This window comes from Trachymyrmex cornetzi, unplaced genomic scaffold (genome assembly GCF_001594075.2).
Source record: "Trachymyrmex cornetzi isolate Tcor2-1 unplaced genomic scaffold, Tcor1.1 scaffold97, whole genome shotgun sequence".
NCBI classification, from domain to species: domain Eukaryota; kingdom Metazoa; phylum Arthropoda; class Insecta; order Hymenoptera; family Formicidae; genus Trachymyrmex; species Trachymyrmex cornetzi.
Window position 1 is genome coordinate 640,797 of NW_017300322.1, and position 20,254 is coordinate 661,050.

General features: G+C 38.1%; 1 protein-coding gene across 1 annotated transcript in view; it reads left to right on the forward strand.

The window, feature by feature from the left end:
* Positions 1–1,214: 1,214 nt before the first annotated feature.
* LOC108769939 (zinc finger protein 358) overlaps positions 1,215–20,254 on the forward strand; it is a 28,068-nt gene continuing 9,028 nt past the window's right edge. Inside the window, exons 1-4 of the mRNA XM_018521164.1 lie at positions 1,215–2,091; positions 6,143–6,241; positions 13,209–13,870; positions 14,352–14,628. Of these exons, the coding sequence (XP_018376666.1) occupies positions 1,890–2,091; positions 6,143–6,241; positions 13,209–13,870; positions 14,352–14,628 (1,240 nt within the window). The 5' untranslated portion in view covers positions 1,215–1,889. The remainder of the gene's footprint in view (positions 2,092–6,142; positions 6,242–13,208; positions 13,871–14,351; positions 14,629–20,254) is intronic.

Here is a 20,254-nt window from a genome sequence, read left to right on the forward strand (position 1 = left end):
CAAAAAGCAAAACAGACTCACCACTTACAATTAAAAATATGTATATGTGATGTGAAATGCCGTCATTGCTGCAATATAACTTAACCTAACCATTGAATTATGATTCAAGCAACTACATAAATAGTTGCTCCATATTTTATTATTTAATCTGGTTGGTATCATCAGATTTCTGTGTAGACCAACTATACTATTTTTTCCATGTACAAATATTTAATTTTTATCGCATCATACATATATTAGCTCTTATCTAAAACAATATATATATTTGATTTTTCATGTATCATTAATACTCTAAAATTCGTTTATATCTTTCAAACTTATTTTTCCAAATAGATACTATCCAAGACACAATTCCCTGAAAGAACGATAGACGTGATCTAGAAACTTAGCTAACTAAACCATAGCCACGAAGATTTTATCTCTTTTGAAATCTCATCTTCTCGAAAATATCGAAGATCACCCTTGCGGTCATAAAAGCGCGGAGCTCTCTTTCACCTTCGCCCTCGTTGCCTAAATTTTCCAAGTTCGCTCCTTGTATCCAGCAGCATCCACCATCACGATGGGTGTTGAAGGACGAGCGCCGAGCGGCGTACGTGCATGTACGTTCAAGTGTGCGAGGGCAGCGCGCAAATATCAATCAGTGGAGTCAAGAGTGGAATCAGGGTGGCCGAGTGGTTCCACATAATGCTGCAACCAGGAGGTGAGAGAGCGTAGCGCGCAACGTGTATCTCGTGTTCGCTGGCCGGTGCAGTTCAGACACACTCGTACAGACGTAAGCCCACGAGCACATATAGCAGAAGCACAAACGCACACAAGCACAAAACCCCATCAGCAACCCCTCATGCGGTACCGCAGCAACGACGACCGGTAGCGTTCGGTAGCGTCGTCAGCCCCACTCCCTTTCATGGCTCGACGATCGTCCACGTGTTGGTTCGTGCGTGTATCACCACGTATACGGGGAGCAACCCGGTGTGTGTGTGGGTGGAGTGGAATGGAGAAGGCGTGCCCGGGAGGCGGGACCCGGGACCAAAATCTTGGTGTGCATGGCACTTCTGTGTGGGTGTTCTCCCTCTCCGTATGAACGCCGACGTTGTGTGCGTCGTTCGTGTGGCTCTCTCCGTCCCTGTCCTTCTCTACGTCCGCCGCTCTCGCGACCGTCATCGCATGGGAGTCCCTCCACTATCAGACCCGTTAACAGCAGTCGGCGTCGAGGCACCCGCTCTAACAGCTAACGTCTCTCACATCCCCGGGTTTAAGCCGGTGCTCCGCCGTTTCCCGACCTGTCCTGTCCGGCCGATGGACTGCACGAAAATCAGTGTCACTGACAACCAAAAGTCCCGTCTCTTGCGCGACACGTATTTATTGTCGCAAAATAGACAAAAATTGTCCTGTGAAGCTGGAGGCCTATCCAGGTGTTGACGAATCACCATTACCAGCAGACTACTCCGAGTGTCTTGACTGTGTTGGCAAAAGAATCTCTAGTGCTTGTACTACCACGAGATTGATGTTGACATCCCATAAAAGGATGAAGTCCGTAAACAGGTAGTCCTGAGAAAGGATTGTACCAAACATACTTGGGGTTGCATACATTGCTGAAGAAGACACATTCTTTACTTAAAAAATTACCAAACAAACAATTTCGATAATTGTTGAGAAGTCATTGTTCCTGAAGACGCAAGTTTCCAAATATTTGAAGAATCCTTAGAGGCTGTCAACGTCCTTGAAAGGATTATCTGGATAATTTCATTTGAAATCAGATTAGGGAAGATTGTGTATGTTTGTTTATTGCTGAGAAACTTAAAGATTGCAAGCGTGTTGGAGGAGGAGATGCGAATGTCGTGTGTAGTGACGCGAAAGTTGTAAAACGGTGAACGGACTCGAGGTCCAGGATGATGGAAGTGCAGCAACAACACTCGCCTGTCGGGGTGGGTCCATTAGACTTTTCGAGACGAGGAGTTGCCGAGGCATCAGCATTTCGAGTTGTCAAACCTAAACAACCGGCTTCGTCGCTCGTACACCAACAACCGTTGCCGCCGGAAACCAACAACAACGAAAATCTTCAAGAAAATCCGCAGATTCCCATCGATGAAGGTAAGATTTCTTGAATGATCTATCAAAGCTAAATTATCACTATATTTATTAGTTAAGATGTTATTTTTTAGCACTTTTAAATATTAACCGGAATATTTTTTAACCGCATTTTAAGAACGATATTTTATAACAATTTTAATATCGTGTGTGTTATAATAAGAAACAACTGATACAATAATTCTTTTATTCCCATTAACAATATTTGATAAATAAATATAAAACAAATCAAGTAAAATATGAAATATTGTATTTGTGTGTGCATACAAGAATGATTTTAAGCTGTAAATCAAATTAAATTATACATAAAAAATAACAGATAAAATTTTTAAGCAAACAGTATACAAACCTATATAATCTTCAATTTTAAGTTACTCATAAAACTAAATTGTAAATAAAAAGTTAAAATTATTGATAAAAAATTGTAGATAAAAGGTGTATACAAACACAGAGTAATTTCTGGCAACAGACACGTTGTAACACAGTAGATCATTATAGCTTTGTCGTTTGCCAACGTTAAATACTGCAGATAAAATGATTACCAACAATCTTTCCTAATTGTAGATGAAATGTTGAAGCAAATATTAATTTGTAAGTAAATAATTAAATAAACTCAATATTATTTACTACATAATATTTGCAATAAAATCTTTTTAATCAAAGAAAAATTGTCAATCCATTAAACGAATTTTTCAGGGATATGAAAATATACGTATAACACAATTATATTTTTTCAAACTTCAGAATTAAAATATTTATATTTCGTCAGTAATACTCGCATATTTATGGACGATATATGCAATGGACGATTATCGCGATTAAAGATCCAGTATTCATCAACAATTTCAATCGAGACACCCACACAAGCTGATCAAGCCCCAAATACGCTGGCTGTAGAATGCAGAGAAAGCCCCATATTCCACATAATCAGCCGAAACATATCGCGTTCAGGCCTTTGACATCTCCAGCTTGCTGACGCAGCGCCCCCGACTCTCACCCCGTGCCCATCTCTCGCCTGTCATCATCCTATCTATTACCTGCCTATTACCCTTGCAACGTGGCGTTTACGCGGTGGCTCCTGCAACTCGCGTCGACACCTGAGCTTGTGGCACACGCGTGAGAATCGCGCGCGAGAGCAAGCGTGACACGGGATGCTCGTAGCTCACGCACGAACACGCACACGCGAGTGCAGGTGCGTAGGGGGCCGTCATTGTGCACAACGGTCTGTTCAACAGGTGAAAGGGGATGGCTGGCATTAGACGGCTGCCTATACTAATACCCCGCTACTAATCGTGGTAACAGGCTAAACGCAATAATATCGAGCTATAGGCGTTGATCTAAGCGGTTTAAGCGATAATTGCCAGGTGATAGGCAGCTCATCGAGGGGTTGCCTGCTGTTCTGCTACTTGTACCCGTCAAGGTACTCAGAAATTCCGTTTGATACGATGCTTGGAAGTTATATGAGGACATTTCTACTTATTTCCAGAATTATTTCCTTATGATTGAAAAAGGAAAAAAAGATATTTATATTCCTTGTAACATTTTTTTGAATTCTTATTTCTTTTAACAGTAAGCTTAGGAAAAAGTTAATTATTCAAAAGAAGTGTCTAAGATCTGTGTAAACGTGTTTGGACTTCCACTCATTTAAGTATCTCAATCTTTTGTTTTTTGCATACTGTTTAGAAAATTCAATTGAGTAAAGTATATTTTTAATTATGACGTGCATCCTATTGAATCTATCTTTTTCCATTTTCCTCATTTGGAAAAATCTTGCGACCCAAAGCTTTTAAAACGCGAAACGATTTTCTTGATCCTAACAGACCAATTCTCTAAATTCTTTGGATTTTTCCAATCTGTCGATCGGCTGTTTTTATCGGTGATTTCCACGGCAAATCACATTGGCCTTACCGTTTTATAGATTTATGACAGACCGATAGCGCAAAACGTGTGCGAGACTACGCAGGATAAACGTAGTCGCACGAGCAAACGGCACAATATCACCGATGTTCTCGCTGGCTGACAAACACGCGTTACCTGCATTGTGTATACACGCGTATCAATGTATTACACCAGACCACCTTATCTCAAGCGTGCCCGCTGTATAAGAACATATGATTTATTTCTGATAATCCTGGCAAGAATGAGACAGCCTTTGCGGCGTGGAGTGTCTAATCTCTCTTCGTGCTATCTCAGATTATCCCAGTCGGTCCTCTATATTGCCCGGATTACAGATTTCTCTCGCTTTTTTTTGTCGATTCTTGGTATAACTGAACGACCGATATCTCGTTATCGATAGATCTTGCAGCGATTACCGAGAGTTACGGAAATGATACATCATATCGGATATAACAATAAATTTATTGTTCCGCAAATATTTACTATAATTAAGAATATAGAAATATGTTGCCAAAAATTTTCATTATTAACAGTCTTTTTTTTTCTGCTTTTGGATTATTTTAATTTTAATTTCTTTATTGTAGAACGTTATTATTGATATATTTTATTTGAATTATTGGTATATTTTATTTCTAACATCATATTTCTTAATATCAATAAATTTAATACAATCGTATTTAAATCAATTTTACCTTAACTTAAAGACATACATACTTATAATAAGTGTAATTATAGTGCAAATATTTGTTATTATCGGAAAAAATTCTAACGTATGTTATACTTTGCCTTATCTTATTTATCACTCTATTAACAAAGTTATATTTTATATTTTATTCCTGATTAGATTTTTGTTTTCATTCAACAATAAAATGAAGAGATTGACGCTGTACAATATGATATCGATGTAGAAAAAATAGATTTGATTTAGCTTAATTAAATTGAACGATTAGATAGGTTCTATATTCATCATCGTAATTCTCGGATTTTATCGCACCTGTGTAAGAAAATCAACAGGGATTACAGTATGATCATTTATGATCGGTCGAACTGCAACTTTTCTTGACAATCGCGATTTATTTCTCATTGGCATAGTTGCTTTTTTTTACGTTGTTACGATATCAGAAATTGTTAATCTTCAGATTATTGAGCAATAAAATAAATGTGTTTTGCATGTTTTTATCTATATTTGTAACTTAAAACGTCATAATAACTTTATATATGAATTTTATAGATGTAATATTAAGCTATCAATTTTAACAATTTTAATTGTTTTACGCATTCAATTCGCTACTCATTGGTGATCTGCGTGAAAATTGTTGAATAAGTTGTGTCATGTTTAATATATAAATCTCTTAGTACGACAGTATAATCGTGCCGATATTAACTCGATATACCGCATAGTTTTTACAAGTACTACATTCCGTACTCCAAGCGAAAACGAGGATTTCGCTTGTTTAATTAATCATCGGGATGGCGAATTGGCGCGAAGTCTTCGAACTTTAATCCTCCACCGAAACGATCAAAGAAACCAACCAGGATGGATGGCGGATGTTCGGGAATAGGAATGCAGGTTTCGGGGAGAAAGAGAGCGAGTAATGGCCAAGGCAAGGTTGATAAATAGGAGGAGGGTTTCTCCTCCTTTCTAATAAAGACGCTCTTGTCGAGGGGTTGATCTTTCCTACGAACTAGGAATACTAAATTTGTCAGGACTTGAGATGTCATTGCAGCATTAGTAGTTGACGGGGTAACGATGCATAAACGATCGAGAAAAATGCCCAATCGATTCGCCATTTGCATCACTATCTTTTCACACGAGATTTCGCGTACACTGTCTTTCAATGTCAAACTGTAATCGATCTAATTGTAATGGCAGATGTATTTGTCCAACGCAGATATATTTGTTCGATCATTTTAACATTTTACATTATATTTTTAATATAAAATAAAACAAGAATTTATCATGAAACATAATTGATAGAAACGTCTTTATTATTACAAACGTGTAATATAAAAATTAATATTTAATACATATTAAATGTTATAAATGTAAAATGTTTTAATATATATTACTATATACGTCTAGATTAATTTTTAATACAAGAGATTAATAAATTATATTTGTTTAACTATTTTAATATTATATAATTGTCTTTTTTAGGTGGATGCAATGTTCGTTTAATGTTTCCGAGACTGTGGGCACCTTTTGGGAATGCCACGGAAATTACGAATCTGCCACCTTTACCAAAGAGTCACTCAGGTAAGCGCATTATAGAAGAGCCAATAATTCGCTTTATCATAAGTTTGTATATTCAATCAAATTATACTACGATAAAAGAATTTTTTAATATCAAAATGCAGTAGTGCACTCTTGACTTAATGCATTTGAAAAAGTTCTAAATTTTAATATTTCACTGTATCATATATTATTTCATATTATTTTCATATGATATTTCCATCTAGAAATGAAAAACGATAGAAAAAGTATTTATAAAAATAATTTGGACTTTGTCCTAATAATGCTTTTCATTAGTGAAGAAATCTTTTATTAAAAGTTAATGTTTATATTTTAAATTAAATTATATTTTAAATTAAAATGTATCGAGTATCAAATTATGTATACATATCATTTTACGCGAGTTTACTAGTTACTGATTATTATTGTTTGTTACCGATTATTGTTGTTTATTACCTCACATCGTTTGCTGCAGATTTATTATACTACGTATATACATTTTTAAATATTATTAATTCTGTTCGCGTTAAATGTTCAAAAAAACTGCACTTACGACGCGAAGTCAGCTTAAACACACAACGTCGTTGTACTTACATTTGCCGTTGCTTTTTACTTCTCTTCGGAAGGTGTAAACGGGCGGGTGTAGAGTCGACCTTTCGCCCCGTAGTGATGATGGCTTCCTCCTCAGCCCGGATGACGGCAGGTTTTTATTTGCCGATCATTAAGAACGACCGGTCGTCGTCGACGATTGGGATAAATGGTAGCACGCGTCATACCACGCACAGACATGGGCCTTTCTAACTCCTGCCGGCCCAATTGGAGCGGATTAGAGGCGCGGGTACAGGGATTCGTCCCGTCGGCTCCTTTGTGCTTGTACCTACCCTGAATTAGTAACATCTTGTCATGTTAAATGTCCGTGTATACTCTCTTCCTACTTCTTCCGCGCGCGCGCGCGCGCGCGTGCACGTGGCCATTCATCTGCCCCGTTCATTCTCAGACATGATAAGATCAACCGCGTTACTACTTTTATCGTCGCGTTTACGTCGCCGCCGCTCTGCCAAGATTTGCGTCGCGCAAACATAGTGCTGCTTGAGCAATATCATATTATTATTTATATAGACTATCACTGCTATCTTTATTATAGAACGTGCAATAGATCAAGAAAATCGTAGAAAGAAGCTATTTTAAGACAAGTAAGCGGAAATTTATTCTGTGATTTTGTTAGAATATTGTGTTGATATAATGAAAATCCTCAACAATCTTGACTTGTAGTATACAACGAGGTAAACAATTTTTTTAGCATTTTTACAAGCAAATGAGCTTTAGTATTTATTTCCTTCTAAAATTTTTAATTGAATGATTTTGAAATGCATATATTACATATTGATAATAGAGAAATAATTTTACAGTATAAAAATATATTGTAATGTGGGACGTCTACATATTAATCTTTAGTATATAGACGATGAGACTTTCTGGTTCTTTTCTACACACGATGGTCATTTATATCCCGGGTTAATTTTTATTGCTTTAACAAATGTACAAAAATTATTAAGTGATTCTTATATACTTTAAAAAACATCTTGAGAAAGTATTTGTAAGATTGTGCATTCTTAAAAAATTGTACATAAATGATGTAATTAATTCCTTAATGATCCTAATTTTTTGAAGAAAAGAAATGTGCGGAACACGAATGATACAATCATGTGTACTAAAAGTTAAGAAAATATAACTTTAGAACTATATTGTATGTACTTATAAGTACGTACATTATTTCCGTTTGACATTGAATAGATAGGAAGTGAAATTTTATTTATGTTCTTGATTAATATGTGAGATACCTTTAATAAGTAAACTCGATCGACGATTTCAGCGTATAAATGTTTCTTGCGAATTGATAAGACGACTCTTGACAAGGGGATGACGATATCGAAGATGGTTGTGGACGTGGATTAATAAAGGAAGGCCAAGTCGGGGGGAACAATTAGATCGAGTTAACGGCCAACTTTAATCTTCTGTCGTCCGTCAGTCGTTTACTGCGTAGTGATCTGCCGCTATTAGAACCGTTACACCCTTCGAACCCCTTCCGTGCTGACGATTCATGGAAAAAGATACGCGTGACCTTTGCCGCGCAAGCGACGTCAATAGAGCCGAGTGACAGGACGATGTGGGTTTTCAAAAACGGATTTTTCATCCAGCCGTCAGTGGCTGTTTAAAGTTAATCCTACCACAAGAAGCAACATCAGGGTGTACTTATGAAAAAATTTTAAAGAAAAGATTTTAACTCGAATTGATTTAGATAGAAGATGACAGATTATGATCTATTTTAATGATAAATGCATGTGAATTAATATTTTTAATAATATAATTTTTTTTTCATTCGATCGAAATAAATCTTGATACTTAATTCATGTGCAATTTTTTGTGAATACACTTGTTATAATCTGCGCGCTGATTCAATTTATCGGACTTACAATGCAATCGTAAACTAAAGTTAAAATATTAATGTTCCTATTAAATTGGTCAATTAACAATGATGCTAGATGAATATAAGTATCTTGAAAACCTGAAAAGAACTTATTGCGAAAAATATCACTTCAGTTAATGATTAAACTTGAAATTCGCATCTTAACAATCTCGACTTTCCAGGACGGGCGATATGTTGAAATAGCGCATATTGAATCTGCGCGCAGTTCATAAAACTGAAAAACGTATTCGCAAAAATTTGCATACAAATATTCTTAAGCACCATACTGTTAAGATTCATTTCAATTGAAAAGATAGAATTATTTCTCTTAATTGACTTATTCTTATCGATCCAATTTCTGCTTATAATTGTTTATACATATTTTTTGAAAAATGACGTTTTTCCGCTGGTTGCTGGTTATTACGATAAATATTTCTACATATCTCGATGGTCGAATTAGTAGACTGAAAAAATTTACTAAATCTTAATATATATTTTTTTTAGTAATGAAATTAAGGCAAATGACAGTATAACACAATTGTTGGAGCGTAATTAAATTATACTGTTGTTTTGTGCAATATTTATTTGAATATATATTTCAATTCGAACGTTTCGACTTTTTTTGAGTCATTATCAGTGATACATAGTTCTTCAAATTTCTGACACTTTCCTCATACAACTATAGGTAGTCACTTGGATAATCCCAAGGGAGGTGCATGAATTTCATTGTATTTTTTGTTAAAAATTCATTAAATGATGAGAGAAGTGATTAAAAACAAGTGTCAAATATTACAAGAATAGTATATGCATTCGTATAAGAAACATTGTAAAAACATATCATTAGTCAGAATAGAATAAAATAACACGTGTTGATGGTATAACATGAATGCATATATGATATTCTTGTAATATTTAACACTTGTAATATTTGACATCATATCGACAATCTCAACTTTGTCTTGCCTTGACCAACACGTGTTATTTTATTCAATTTTAACGATTTTGGCGATTTCGTTCCAAATCCTATAAATCGAGTCGGCTCGCAGTTTATAAAATGCAGTTTAAAAAACGTATTTGCAAAAATATGCATATGAATATTTATTAAGTATCGCTTTAACAAAAAATAGGATAATTTCTCTTAAGTAAAATCATTTCATTTTATACGATAACTCAAGTTACGTATAATATTTAATGAACAAGTTGACAAGTTCTTACTTTGGCTCGCTCACCACCGGGTTTGTACGTCAACTACATTCTGGAAACTTTGTCGTGCTCATCCCGTAAGCAACTCCGAGCACTTTACGCGAATATGGCGAACGCGCATCAGTGGCGGAACCGTTCGCGTCCGGACAAAAACGATCTTGAAGTCAATTCAAGAAGTTTCATTCACTGTATCGAAAGGCTGAAAGCCACTACAGACCACGTGACATGCATCTCAAGGCAGTGCCAGATGTATATGTGTGCGTAAACACGCCTAGATTCGCAGATCCCGTCAAACCCGGACCAAAGTTAAGCCCATCTGGATGGTCGTCAACCGTTTTTCTTGCGTTGCAGTTTGCATTGCCAGTTTTTAGCGCATTCCAGTCGACTCAGACGTAGCATTTGCGTACGTAAGCACTTCTTCCTATCACGCTGTGAGACACATCTGTCCAAGCTTCCTCCTTCTTTTTTATCCATTTTTGTTTCAAGTTCTCTCTATTTTCCCGATAATGAACCGAAAGCGATGTAATAGAATTGTTTTCATAATTAACCACAAAACCCAAGAAGTTCTTAGAAAAATATTTAATAAAATTAAGTTTTAATAATGTATTTATATTATATATTTATAGTGTCCTCTCAATATTAAGTTGTTCACATAATTAAATTTTAAAACCCATATCTTTGAAAATGTTTTAAGCCTTGGTTAGTCGCACGAAAATACATCGTTTAACAAAATAACTTAGGGTCGTGGCGATCTTACGCGACTAATGAAAATTTAATTAAAATAGAAAAATATTTTACTACTAATTATTTTTTAAAACCCATAATTTTGGCATATATCCCAATAGTTAAATTAACGTTAAAAATTACTTAGTAGAAGTATTGCTTTCAATCTGATTTGTTTATTTATATATTATAATAAAATAATATATAAATATTCTCTTGCGACTTATACAAACACATACACACGTGACACACAAATGTGCAAATTCTAAATTTAGGATAATAGATTGCTTCGAATATATGTTACAGAACCAAGAAAAAATTTGGATGTAATATTAGTAATTTCATTAGCCCCTCCTTGTTTTTTCCTTTGTGCTTTTGACCGGTGCAATAAAGTACCTATCTGTTTTCTCGGACAGATCCCCGCAGGCGCGAGGCGCGTTTCTCATTACATTAGGCCACTCTGACTCGAGTCGTATTTTGATTCGATTGCAAAGCCACCAAGAGACACGATAATAATCGACCCCAACGATGAGGCTCGCGGAGAGCTTTAAATGCGATTAGCCGACACCGCGGTGCATCATACGGGCCGGCACGTGACCGCGTGTCGCGCGCACGGATTATAAATATAATATACCGGGTGTGTGCGAGAGACGCAATATGAGTGGTCCGAAGCCGAAATTGCCGAATGCCGAGCATCGAGAGGGGCTGTGAGATATTCTCGAGATCTCCGCCCTTATTTCTCTCGTAGCGAGACGAGATGCACACGTGCCCGATTTCCGATTCATCCGATACCGTAAATCACAGCGAAACGAACTTTGATTATTAGACAAGTCCACATTTCTGGATAATAATCGAACATAATTCAACTTTAAATTGTAACGATTTTATGTTAGAAATTCCGCACTATCTTCCTCTGTTTGTAGGATTTTACAACCGTAATCTATTTCTTCTTAATTAATTTTAGAGAATATACTTTAAATTAATTTATATAACCTTTTTATTGCAATTTAACCATTAGAAATTTATTAAAATTAATTGTATTTAATTTACAGTATAAATTACACTAAAAAAAGATTTATTAAATCTTAATACATATTTCTTTATGCATACACTTTATACATATATATTTCTTTATACGTATTTCTAAACATTTACTCAGAGTAAATAAATATTTTCTCAATAAAAATACATAATAGTTGAGTTAAATTAATAATTTTTAATATGTTTACATTTAGTAAATATTTACTTAGAACTATTCAAACAAATATTTATTAAAATTTAGTTTTTTTCAGTGCATGCTATTTTTTTGAGATATTTCACAACTTTTTTTTTATATTTAATACGTAAATTACCTAAAATGATGCAATTTAAATGAATTATTCATATCTGCGTTAATCATATCTTGAAATCAAATCGAGATTTCTCCGAAAGTACTTGTCAAATAATGATAACAAAATAAATACATTCTACGCGTTTAATCTAACAAATACATCAAAATTTATAATTGAATCATATTTCGTTTGAACCGATCGACAGATAAAATGATGCGACGTACAAATCAAAGCTGCGTCGGAAATCATCGGTTTGATAATCAGAGAACACAGTAAATTCCGATTGACAAGCGATACCAAAATTGTGCGATCCGATGCAATTTGCAGCTGTCATCGTGAAAATATTAATTTAATATTTCAATAATAATAAATGTTTAATCTTCTCGTTATATATTAATCAATCATGGGATGTTAGAGCCGTAATTACGTGACATGTATTATCTGTTAGATAATCGCACTAATCATTAACAAAAGGACGATGTAATAATAATATATTTTTGTACTATTCTCTCTCTCTCTACAACTATTATGTTAAGCGAAGGTACAGTTAGAATATCGAATTCCTGTTAAGCATAAAATATTTTCCATCGCTTTATTACTTAAGGATGATGTCATTTCACGCTGTAACGCGTAAAGAGTTAATCACGACTCATGGCACTCTGTGCGTCGGATGAAATATTCCGAAAGGGTGCGCCAGGGATTTCATTAAGGACACTGCTTCACACGAAACGTCGCGGAAATACATTTCGCTCTCGGCACCTCACTATTCGGTTCTCTCCTTGCGATACCTCGTTAGCGCAACATGAGACCCTGTCACGACCTCTCGTGCCCTGTCCGTCCCTTAAACACCCTCGCACCATCATGCTAGGAAAAAAAGGCCCAGTACGTGACTCAAATCTCATTCCGGCCGGGTCCTTCCGCCAGAAGAAATCGTATTTATCCGTAGCCTTCTTTTTTCGGATTCCCCTACACCTAGCGTCCTACGCGTACCTCATACGTGACGTAGCTACCGTCCGTCCAGTCATTGGCCATCTTGCTCTCGTGACTGGTATATGAACTCTGGTTTATCGACTACGAAATGTCATGTCTACTTGGAGATGTGAAAAATTCATACGAAACGATCATCGATTTCTTTTGCGCGCAACTGAGAGCTTGATATAATTTTTTAAATTTATAATAAAAAATTAATCAGACAAACGAACAATTACAAATTAGAAATAATTCAATGCAATATTATATTTAATTATCATTAAATGGTGTATTATAGAACGGTTATCTTTCGGAGTTGGTCGTCTGGTGGGCTCGCCGGCGACAAGGAGTCCCTCCCCGTCTCAATCTCCTTGCCCGGATTCCCCCCCGCCCGATGGTCGGGACGCCGAGGTGGACGTCGATGTCGGTGAAGAGGAAGTCGATGTGGACGTCGAGGAGGTCGGTGACGAGGATGATCACGAAGGTACCTCAAGTCCACCACGATCGTCGTCAACGCCATCGCCATCGCCTGTCAGCGTCGCGACGTCGCCCATATCGCATCCGCCGAAGAAATCCGGCGACAGTTTCAGCGTGTCGGCACTCCTGAGGCCGGATCCACCTTCCGCACACCTGCAGAATGCGTCCCCGCATCGAGAATCCGCTTCCATGGGCGCCCATCCACCACCACCCGGCTCGTCGATCCTGTATCCACCGTTGCACCTTCAGAGCGGTCTCCTGCCGCCCCATCCACATCACCCTCTCTCGTACCTGCACCCCCAGCTGCTACCGCATCATCTTCTACCGCCGCACCTGCACCCGTTGTTGCGCGGCGTTCATCCGGCTCACCCGGGACTGCATTCGACTCACACGGCACACGGGTTGCACCATCCTCATCCGCTCGGCGATGTCTACAGCTGCGTCAAGTGCGACAAGATGTTCAGCACGCCGCATGGGCTCGAGGTACATGTGCGCATTCGACGCGTGCTTTTTTCCAGACTTACTTGTTTTGATTCATTTCTGATTTCCTGCTGATGTTCTCATCCGCGTCTGTTTTTTATCATCGCGATAATTAATTTTTATATTTTGCAATAATTTTTAATATATCAAAAACAATGTCTTTTTATTTTTACACTACGTAAAATATAATATGTTATTAAGAGAAATTATCTTACTCGTATTTATGAAGAAACTATTTTAAGCTTGATGCATGTAATTTTATATCACTTGCCTGTTGTGTCACAGGTTGTTTTGAATTTTATACTATCGAATTATCTTAAATTGCTAGCTATAATAAGATATATTGAAATTATAAGTGAAAGTTAAACCAGAAAATAAAAATTAATGAAATAAGAATTCTATTTTCGCTTGAGGCGCATCTTGGTGCCTGATAATGTTTATATGAAAATTTGCAAATACATATAAAATATATTGGTTTACGTAGGTTCATGCGAGGCGGTCACACAACGGTAAGCGACCATTCGCCTGTGAATTGTGCAACAAAACCTTCGGCCACGAAATTAGTCTTACGCAGCACAGGGCTGTGCACTCCGCAGAGAAAGTGTTCGAATGCAAGCAATGCGGTAAAGCCTTCAAGAGATCCAGCACGCTCAGCACTCACCTTCTAATTCACTCGGACACGAGACCGTACCCTTGTCAGTTTTGTGGCAAACGATTCCACCAAAAGAGCGATATGAAGAAGCACACGTATATCCACACTGGTAAGTATAATATCTACAAATTTTTTTTTATTTTTAAATTAAGTTTAGAAATATTGATTTCTCATATAACAATTTCTTTTGATAATTATTTATATCTATCTCGTATAATTAGAAAATATATGATAAACTCAAAAAATTAGTGTGCTTTAATATTTATATAAATCATTAGCTATACTTCCGATAAAAATATATCTTATGAAAATACTGTATTACTGTCGATATTAATTTTCGTAAACGATTTCAACGATTTTATTATAATAATAAACTTATGAATTTCTCTATTAAGTCTAATAATTTTATTTACTAGTGTTCCATACACGAACATGAACATAAACTATATTCCATTGGTATTTTTACGTCGCTTTATCCAATTGGATGGAAATACTAAAATTAGTCGGATTGAATTCGCTTGGAACGCAATTATCTCATCTTTTGGACAGCTCGTTAACTTTCGCGAATGTTATACGAAAATCGTACTCGTGATTCCGATGGGTATCGTTATCGAGGGGACGTAAGGGATCAATTAGTCCGGCAAGTTCGTGCGATAAATAATGCAGCCAACCGTCTGGACCGAGTCCTTGTGAGAGGATCCAGTTGAATATAGCACATGTGGCCAATGCATTTCAGGGATGCCGAGTCCCACATTGCGAGTTTCACTCGGTAATAATCGTAATGTCTCTTTCGGGGGTCTCCCCCGTCCCTTCTGTATTTAACGTTCACGTTCCTTGCTCCCACGATTTGGGGTGGTATCATAGCCTTCCTAATCTTGGAATGGAACTTTGCCGTGACGCAGTGTAGTGTCTGTACAAGCGGGTAATTTTATTTTACAAAGTTGGTATTTTGACTACTGATTGTATGATAAAAATGTTTCTCCGGTTGAAATTAAAATAAAAAAATCATGTAGCTATTAAATTATGATATTTTTCTTTGGCATTCGTAATGAGAACTACCTTTAGAAAATAAGAATTTGATTATTCATTACAAGGTATCGTAGGAGGGAAAGAAATGAGATGATCTTGCTAAAATGCTGTTTACATCTAAAGAGCAATTTCAAATTATTATCAAATCTTCGTAGCGCAGCTGTTGTTTTTTTCTTGTATCTTTGCGTGTTTATCTTCGACAGTACGCATCAATGTCGGACGCGTCGAACGTGTGACTGGGGAGGTCGGAATAAAAAAGTTGAGGGAGTCGCAAAGCGGTGGAGGCAGGACACTTGACACTTCGGTGTCTCCCGGTTGATGGAGCGGAGTCTTGAAGGAAGGTTTCTTGGGGATGGAAAGAGAGAGAGAGAGAGAGAGAGAGAGAGAGAGAGAGAGAGAGAGAGAGGGAGAGAACAACGAAGGAGAGAAGGCCGCCTGGAGGGTTCCAGTTGAGGCTCTGGGTTTTGTATCGTCTCCATGGCAACCCCTCCCGATGTCTTATCAAATTATCACCTTGTCCTCCCCCACGCCACTCCATCCTGCCGTCACTCCGATGCCCTCCGCCCCTACGATGCTCATTCTACGGCCCTCTCCCTCCCCAAACGACCAAAGGACTTAACGTAGCAGGATACAAAACGATGGTCACTTCCGGAGACTTTTCTAACAACCTACGGGATCACCCACGGATCCTCGTGTTGTGCTCGATTGTATACCACCTATACGCACCGCTGCGTCCCAATGCGGAGGGTCGCCATGAAACATTTAATTCATTATTCAGGAGAATGAAAAATTCAAAGGCGTCGTGAGAGCGCCGACCAATGACGTTCACAGTCGCAGCAATTGCGCCGTGAAATGAGGATAAGTCCGAGTTCTTTTTCCGGAGGAATCTTTCGTTCTCGAGAGACAGCTCTTTCGGCGATAGAAGTTGAGGGGCAGTTGTTTCGTTTATTTTTTGAACCTTCTTTATTTAATAAACGTACTTTCGATACATTCTATCGTGATTTGAAAATTCAGAACCAATTTATCAAATTGTTACGCGAAGCATATGTTACTAAAGACATTTAATAGTAATTACTCTTTATTTTAATTATAATTATATTATAATTATATTGAAAGTATTTGACTTTCCGAAGCGTATATATTATTTTATACGTTAATTTGTAATGAAATTTATTAGAAAGTGAAGCATAAATCCAGCTTGAAATCTGTTTCGTCGTTTCTCTGATAAGCTACACGCTTCTGTTGTAGCTAGTATACACGCTCACTAGATCGATTTGGAGTACTGTTTTCACTCCGATGCGATTTCTCTATCTCTTTTTTTTATCATACGCACGAACAAATCTCGCTGCTCCCACGACCTCGAGCGTCGTGCCGACTGCGTGCGTACGTGCGTCAGGCAGCGACGAGGGTGTTCTGGGACTCCGTTGCTAATGATAATCAGCCCTCTTTCTCTTTCCAACCCCCCTCCCCCCTTCGGCTGCCTACGTACCCCATGTACCGAGCACGGGCCATGTGCAATAAGGGTGCGGCACCGTCGGATTCCCCGGGGAACGGCGTGGCGTAACGTAAAATCATTATTAGGTAGGTAGGTAGGTGGTTGCTGGTGCACACGAGGGTGGAAAGAGAAACGGGTGGTTCGGGGCGAGCGGGGGTCGAAGCGCCGCCGCTCACGGGGGTTGAGAATAAGAGCTCTGCAAATATTGTTCGTGCGCGAGCCGGCAACCCGGAATAGGCTACGAGGGGTCGGAGCGTTACTTCGCGTTACCTTCGCAGTTAGGCGAACGTTTTCGGGGGGACTAGCGGGGGGTGGGAGGGGAGACGCGACGGGGGGTGCGACGAGTCAAGTGCACTGTCGTTGCAAGGGGTTGACGAGCGAAGTGACAGACTGGCAAGTGGCCACGAGTCTCTTCGATGAGAAAACACTGGCAGAATGTCTTTGGGAGGGGCGGCGGAATATTTTCAGAACGTCGCAGGGTGGCTTGACGAGCCGTGAGTTTTGATAACATTGGCTACGTGCGATGTTGTCCGGTCTGATAAATACAATGACGATACGTGATAGTTCATCAAGCTTAATATAAATATATCATGGTACGTAGGACTTGCACTGTTGAATCCTTCCAGAAATAATGCGTGTCCTTTTCGAAATAATTTTGAACATGTAATTATTATATTATTTTCAAGTACTGTAATTATTATTCCAGTAACGTAGTTATTATTCTAGTATAAATGATGATTATAGAAAATTCAGTACATTTGTTTAATTAATAAAGGTTAATCAGGCGCGTTTTTTTAAAACTGTATCATTCTCAGTGTTTCAAATATCAAATCAACGATTCTCGATTTTTTTCGACGTCGACGTGTGATTTTAGAAGACATTATCGAAATCATCAACCCTCTGTCATCAGGATGATCAATTCGCGGTGTGTATGTGGTCTTATCTACACACGCGTGATCGTGTCCTGTTTTCACAATAAACACAACCTGTCCGCTGTTGGTATAAAGTAAAGTCGATGGGCCGAAGCAAAGGGAAAAAAGGGAAGAATGAGTGCATTCTGTGTACTTTTTCATCTTTTCATTGAATGTTTTTATTTCGGCCGAGTATTCGGCTACACATTTGAGACGTCTGTCGCGAGTGAGCAATTTTTTTCTGACAGTTAGTTGTTTTTATCATCACTTTTATTTTGCAATATTTATCTAAATAAGAAAAATTTCAGGCATCGGACTATTATTAAATAATTTCAAGAAATGTATTTCAGATCAAATTTTATTCCGTATAATATAATAATGTACGCAAAATATGTATGGCTTTTTAAGTGAGATTTCAACAGATACTAAATTTATTTAACGTTATATGTAGACCTTTAGAGAAAAATATACTTCAGAGAAATATACATACGTCTATTATGCGTCATACGCATCAAACAATATCCGTTGCGAAGGAAATTAAAGCCTTGTGAAAGACTCCGTAATACGATATCCATTAGAACACTCGCAATAACTGGGCTGATTAATTGAAATCGTCGAGGTCATTCATTACTTTACTATGTTTGGCTACATGTAAACATCAGAATCCCGGCATTATGTATTTACTAATGATTTTTGTCGAACGATCGAATTTGCTTGGGAAAGTTAAATCTACATGTAACGAAGCGCGCATTAATTCTCTAATATTCTATTATTATTATAAACTCTTAAACGCATACACATTATTTTATCACACCTGCCTTTTGTGATATATTTTAATTTTACTTGAGAAGATCTTGGATGAATCATCTCATTACTTAGTTTTATACGTAATTTCATTGTTCCTTCCAGGAACGGCGCGGGTGATTATTTATGCGGAATTGTTCCATGGAAGAAAAACACTTAGGAAATATTGCTGACTGGGTTAAAATGTCCGCGTATTTTTAACAAACACATTGGTTGGCACCGTGTTTGTAACGCGATTAATAATTATCCCAGGCACGAGTGCGCACTGTCCTTGCCTTTTCCCCTTCTCAAATTATAAATTCAGTTGCGGCTGCGACGTACGCGAATACCTGGTCGAACGCGTTTTCCTCGCCTCGAGGGTGCGGTTATCGTATACTCGTGGAGATACAACCTGTACGGGCACCTTTGCGGCCACATTCATAGTACGCCTGTGAACTTCATCCCTACGACGTCCCTTCCCTCTTTCCCTTTCTCTTTCTCCTTTCCGCGCAGACAGACGGGGCTATTAGAGGTTTCCGGCTGACTTGGCGCCCTAAGCATCGGGGCGCCGCAACATCCCTCTAAGCTGTTTAAACTTCGCGACATGGTCGGAGGACCATCTGCCCCTCTCCTCCCAGCTCCCCCTTGGCGAGAGGCCTCAGCCCTTCTCGTCCCTCTTCGTCTTTACGGCTCGTTAGCGACAACAACGTACCGCCCTGTCCCAGCATATCGGACCACACGCGGTAAAAAGCATGTTTACACGGCACGTAGAACCGACACGTAAAAGCAATTTGTAGTTGTGTTAATCGCGCGACTGTATATCATTGTTTGCGATTCTTAAAGAATGTCTTCCGGATTGGGGTGCGAGTTAATTGGGTAATTATTACATAGAACAGCATTTGGGCCTTTTATCATTGGGTGTGGACGTCCTTTTTCATTTAAAGGGACAGCGTATATTAGAATAAAAACGCTATGAAAAGAATTATTCGGGTAATAAAGTTTCAGGCGTGAGAAATAGTTAAATTAAAAGAGGTCAAGTACACTTCAATAATGAACTGAACGCGATTATAATATCTAAAATATTTTTATTATACTTATATTATTATGATTCGGTTAATAAATTAATGATAATAACAATATAACACCCACTATCTTTGATCACATCGTACTCGCGAGTTGTTATCCATAGAGCTGGCGTAAGATTTACCGGTGACAAGGATCTTGTCATCGAGAACGATAAAAGCGCGCCCCTTGGATGAGGTGCTGACGTCGGCGAGCGGAGGAGCGCTATATTTAATGTCGCGCCGGTGAGAGAACGAGCGCGGGTGCGGCGCACAAGCAACCGATACCACATTAAACATGCAAATTCGCCGGTATAACGTTCCACGGGACCGAGGCGTCATCCATATAGCGCTCGTCGAGTGGCGCGGCGTGCGATGTTCATAGTGGAACGGCATGATTAAATTTCCAGGGATATCGACATGCCGGGAGCACGTCAACCCGCCCCCTCCCCCCCC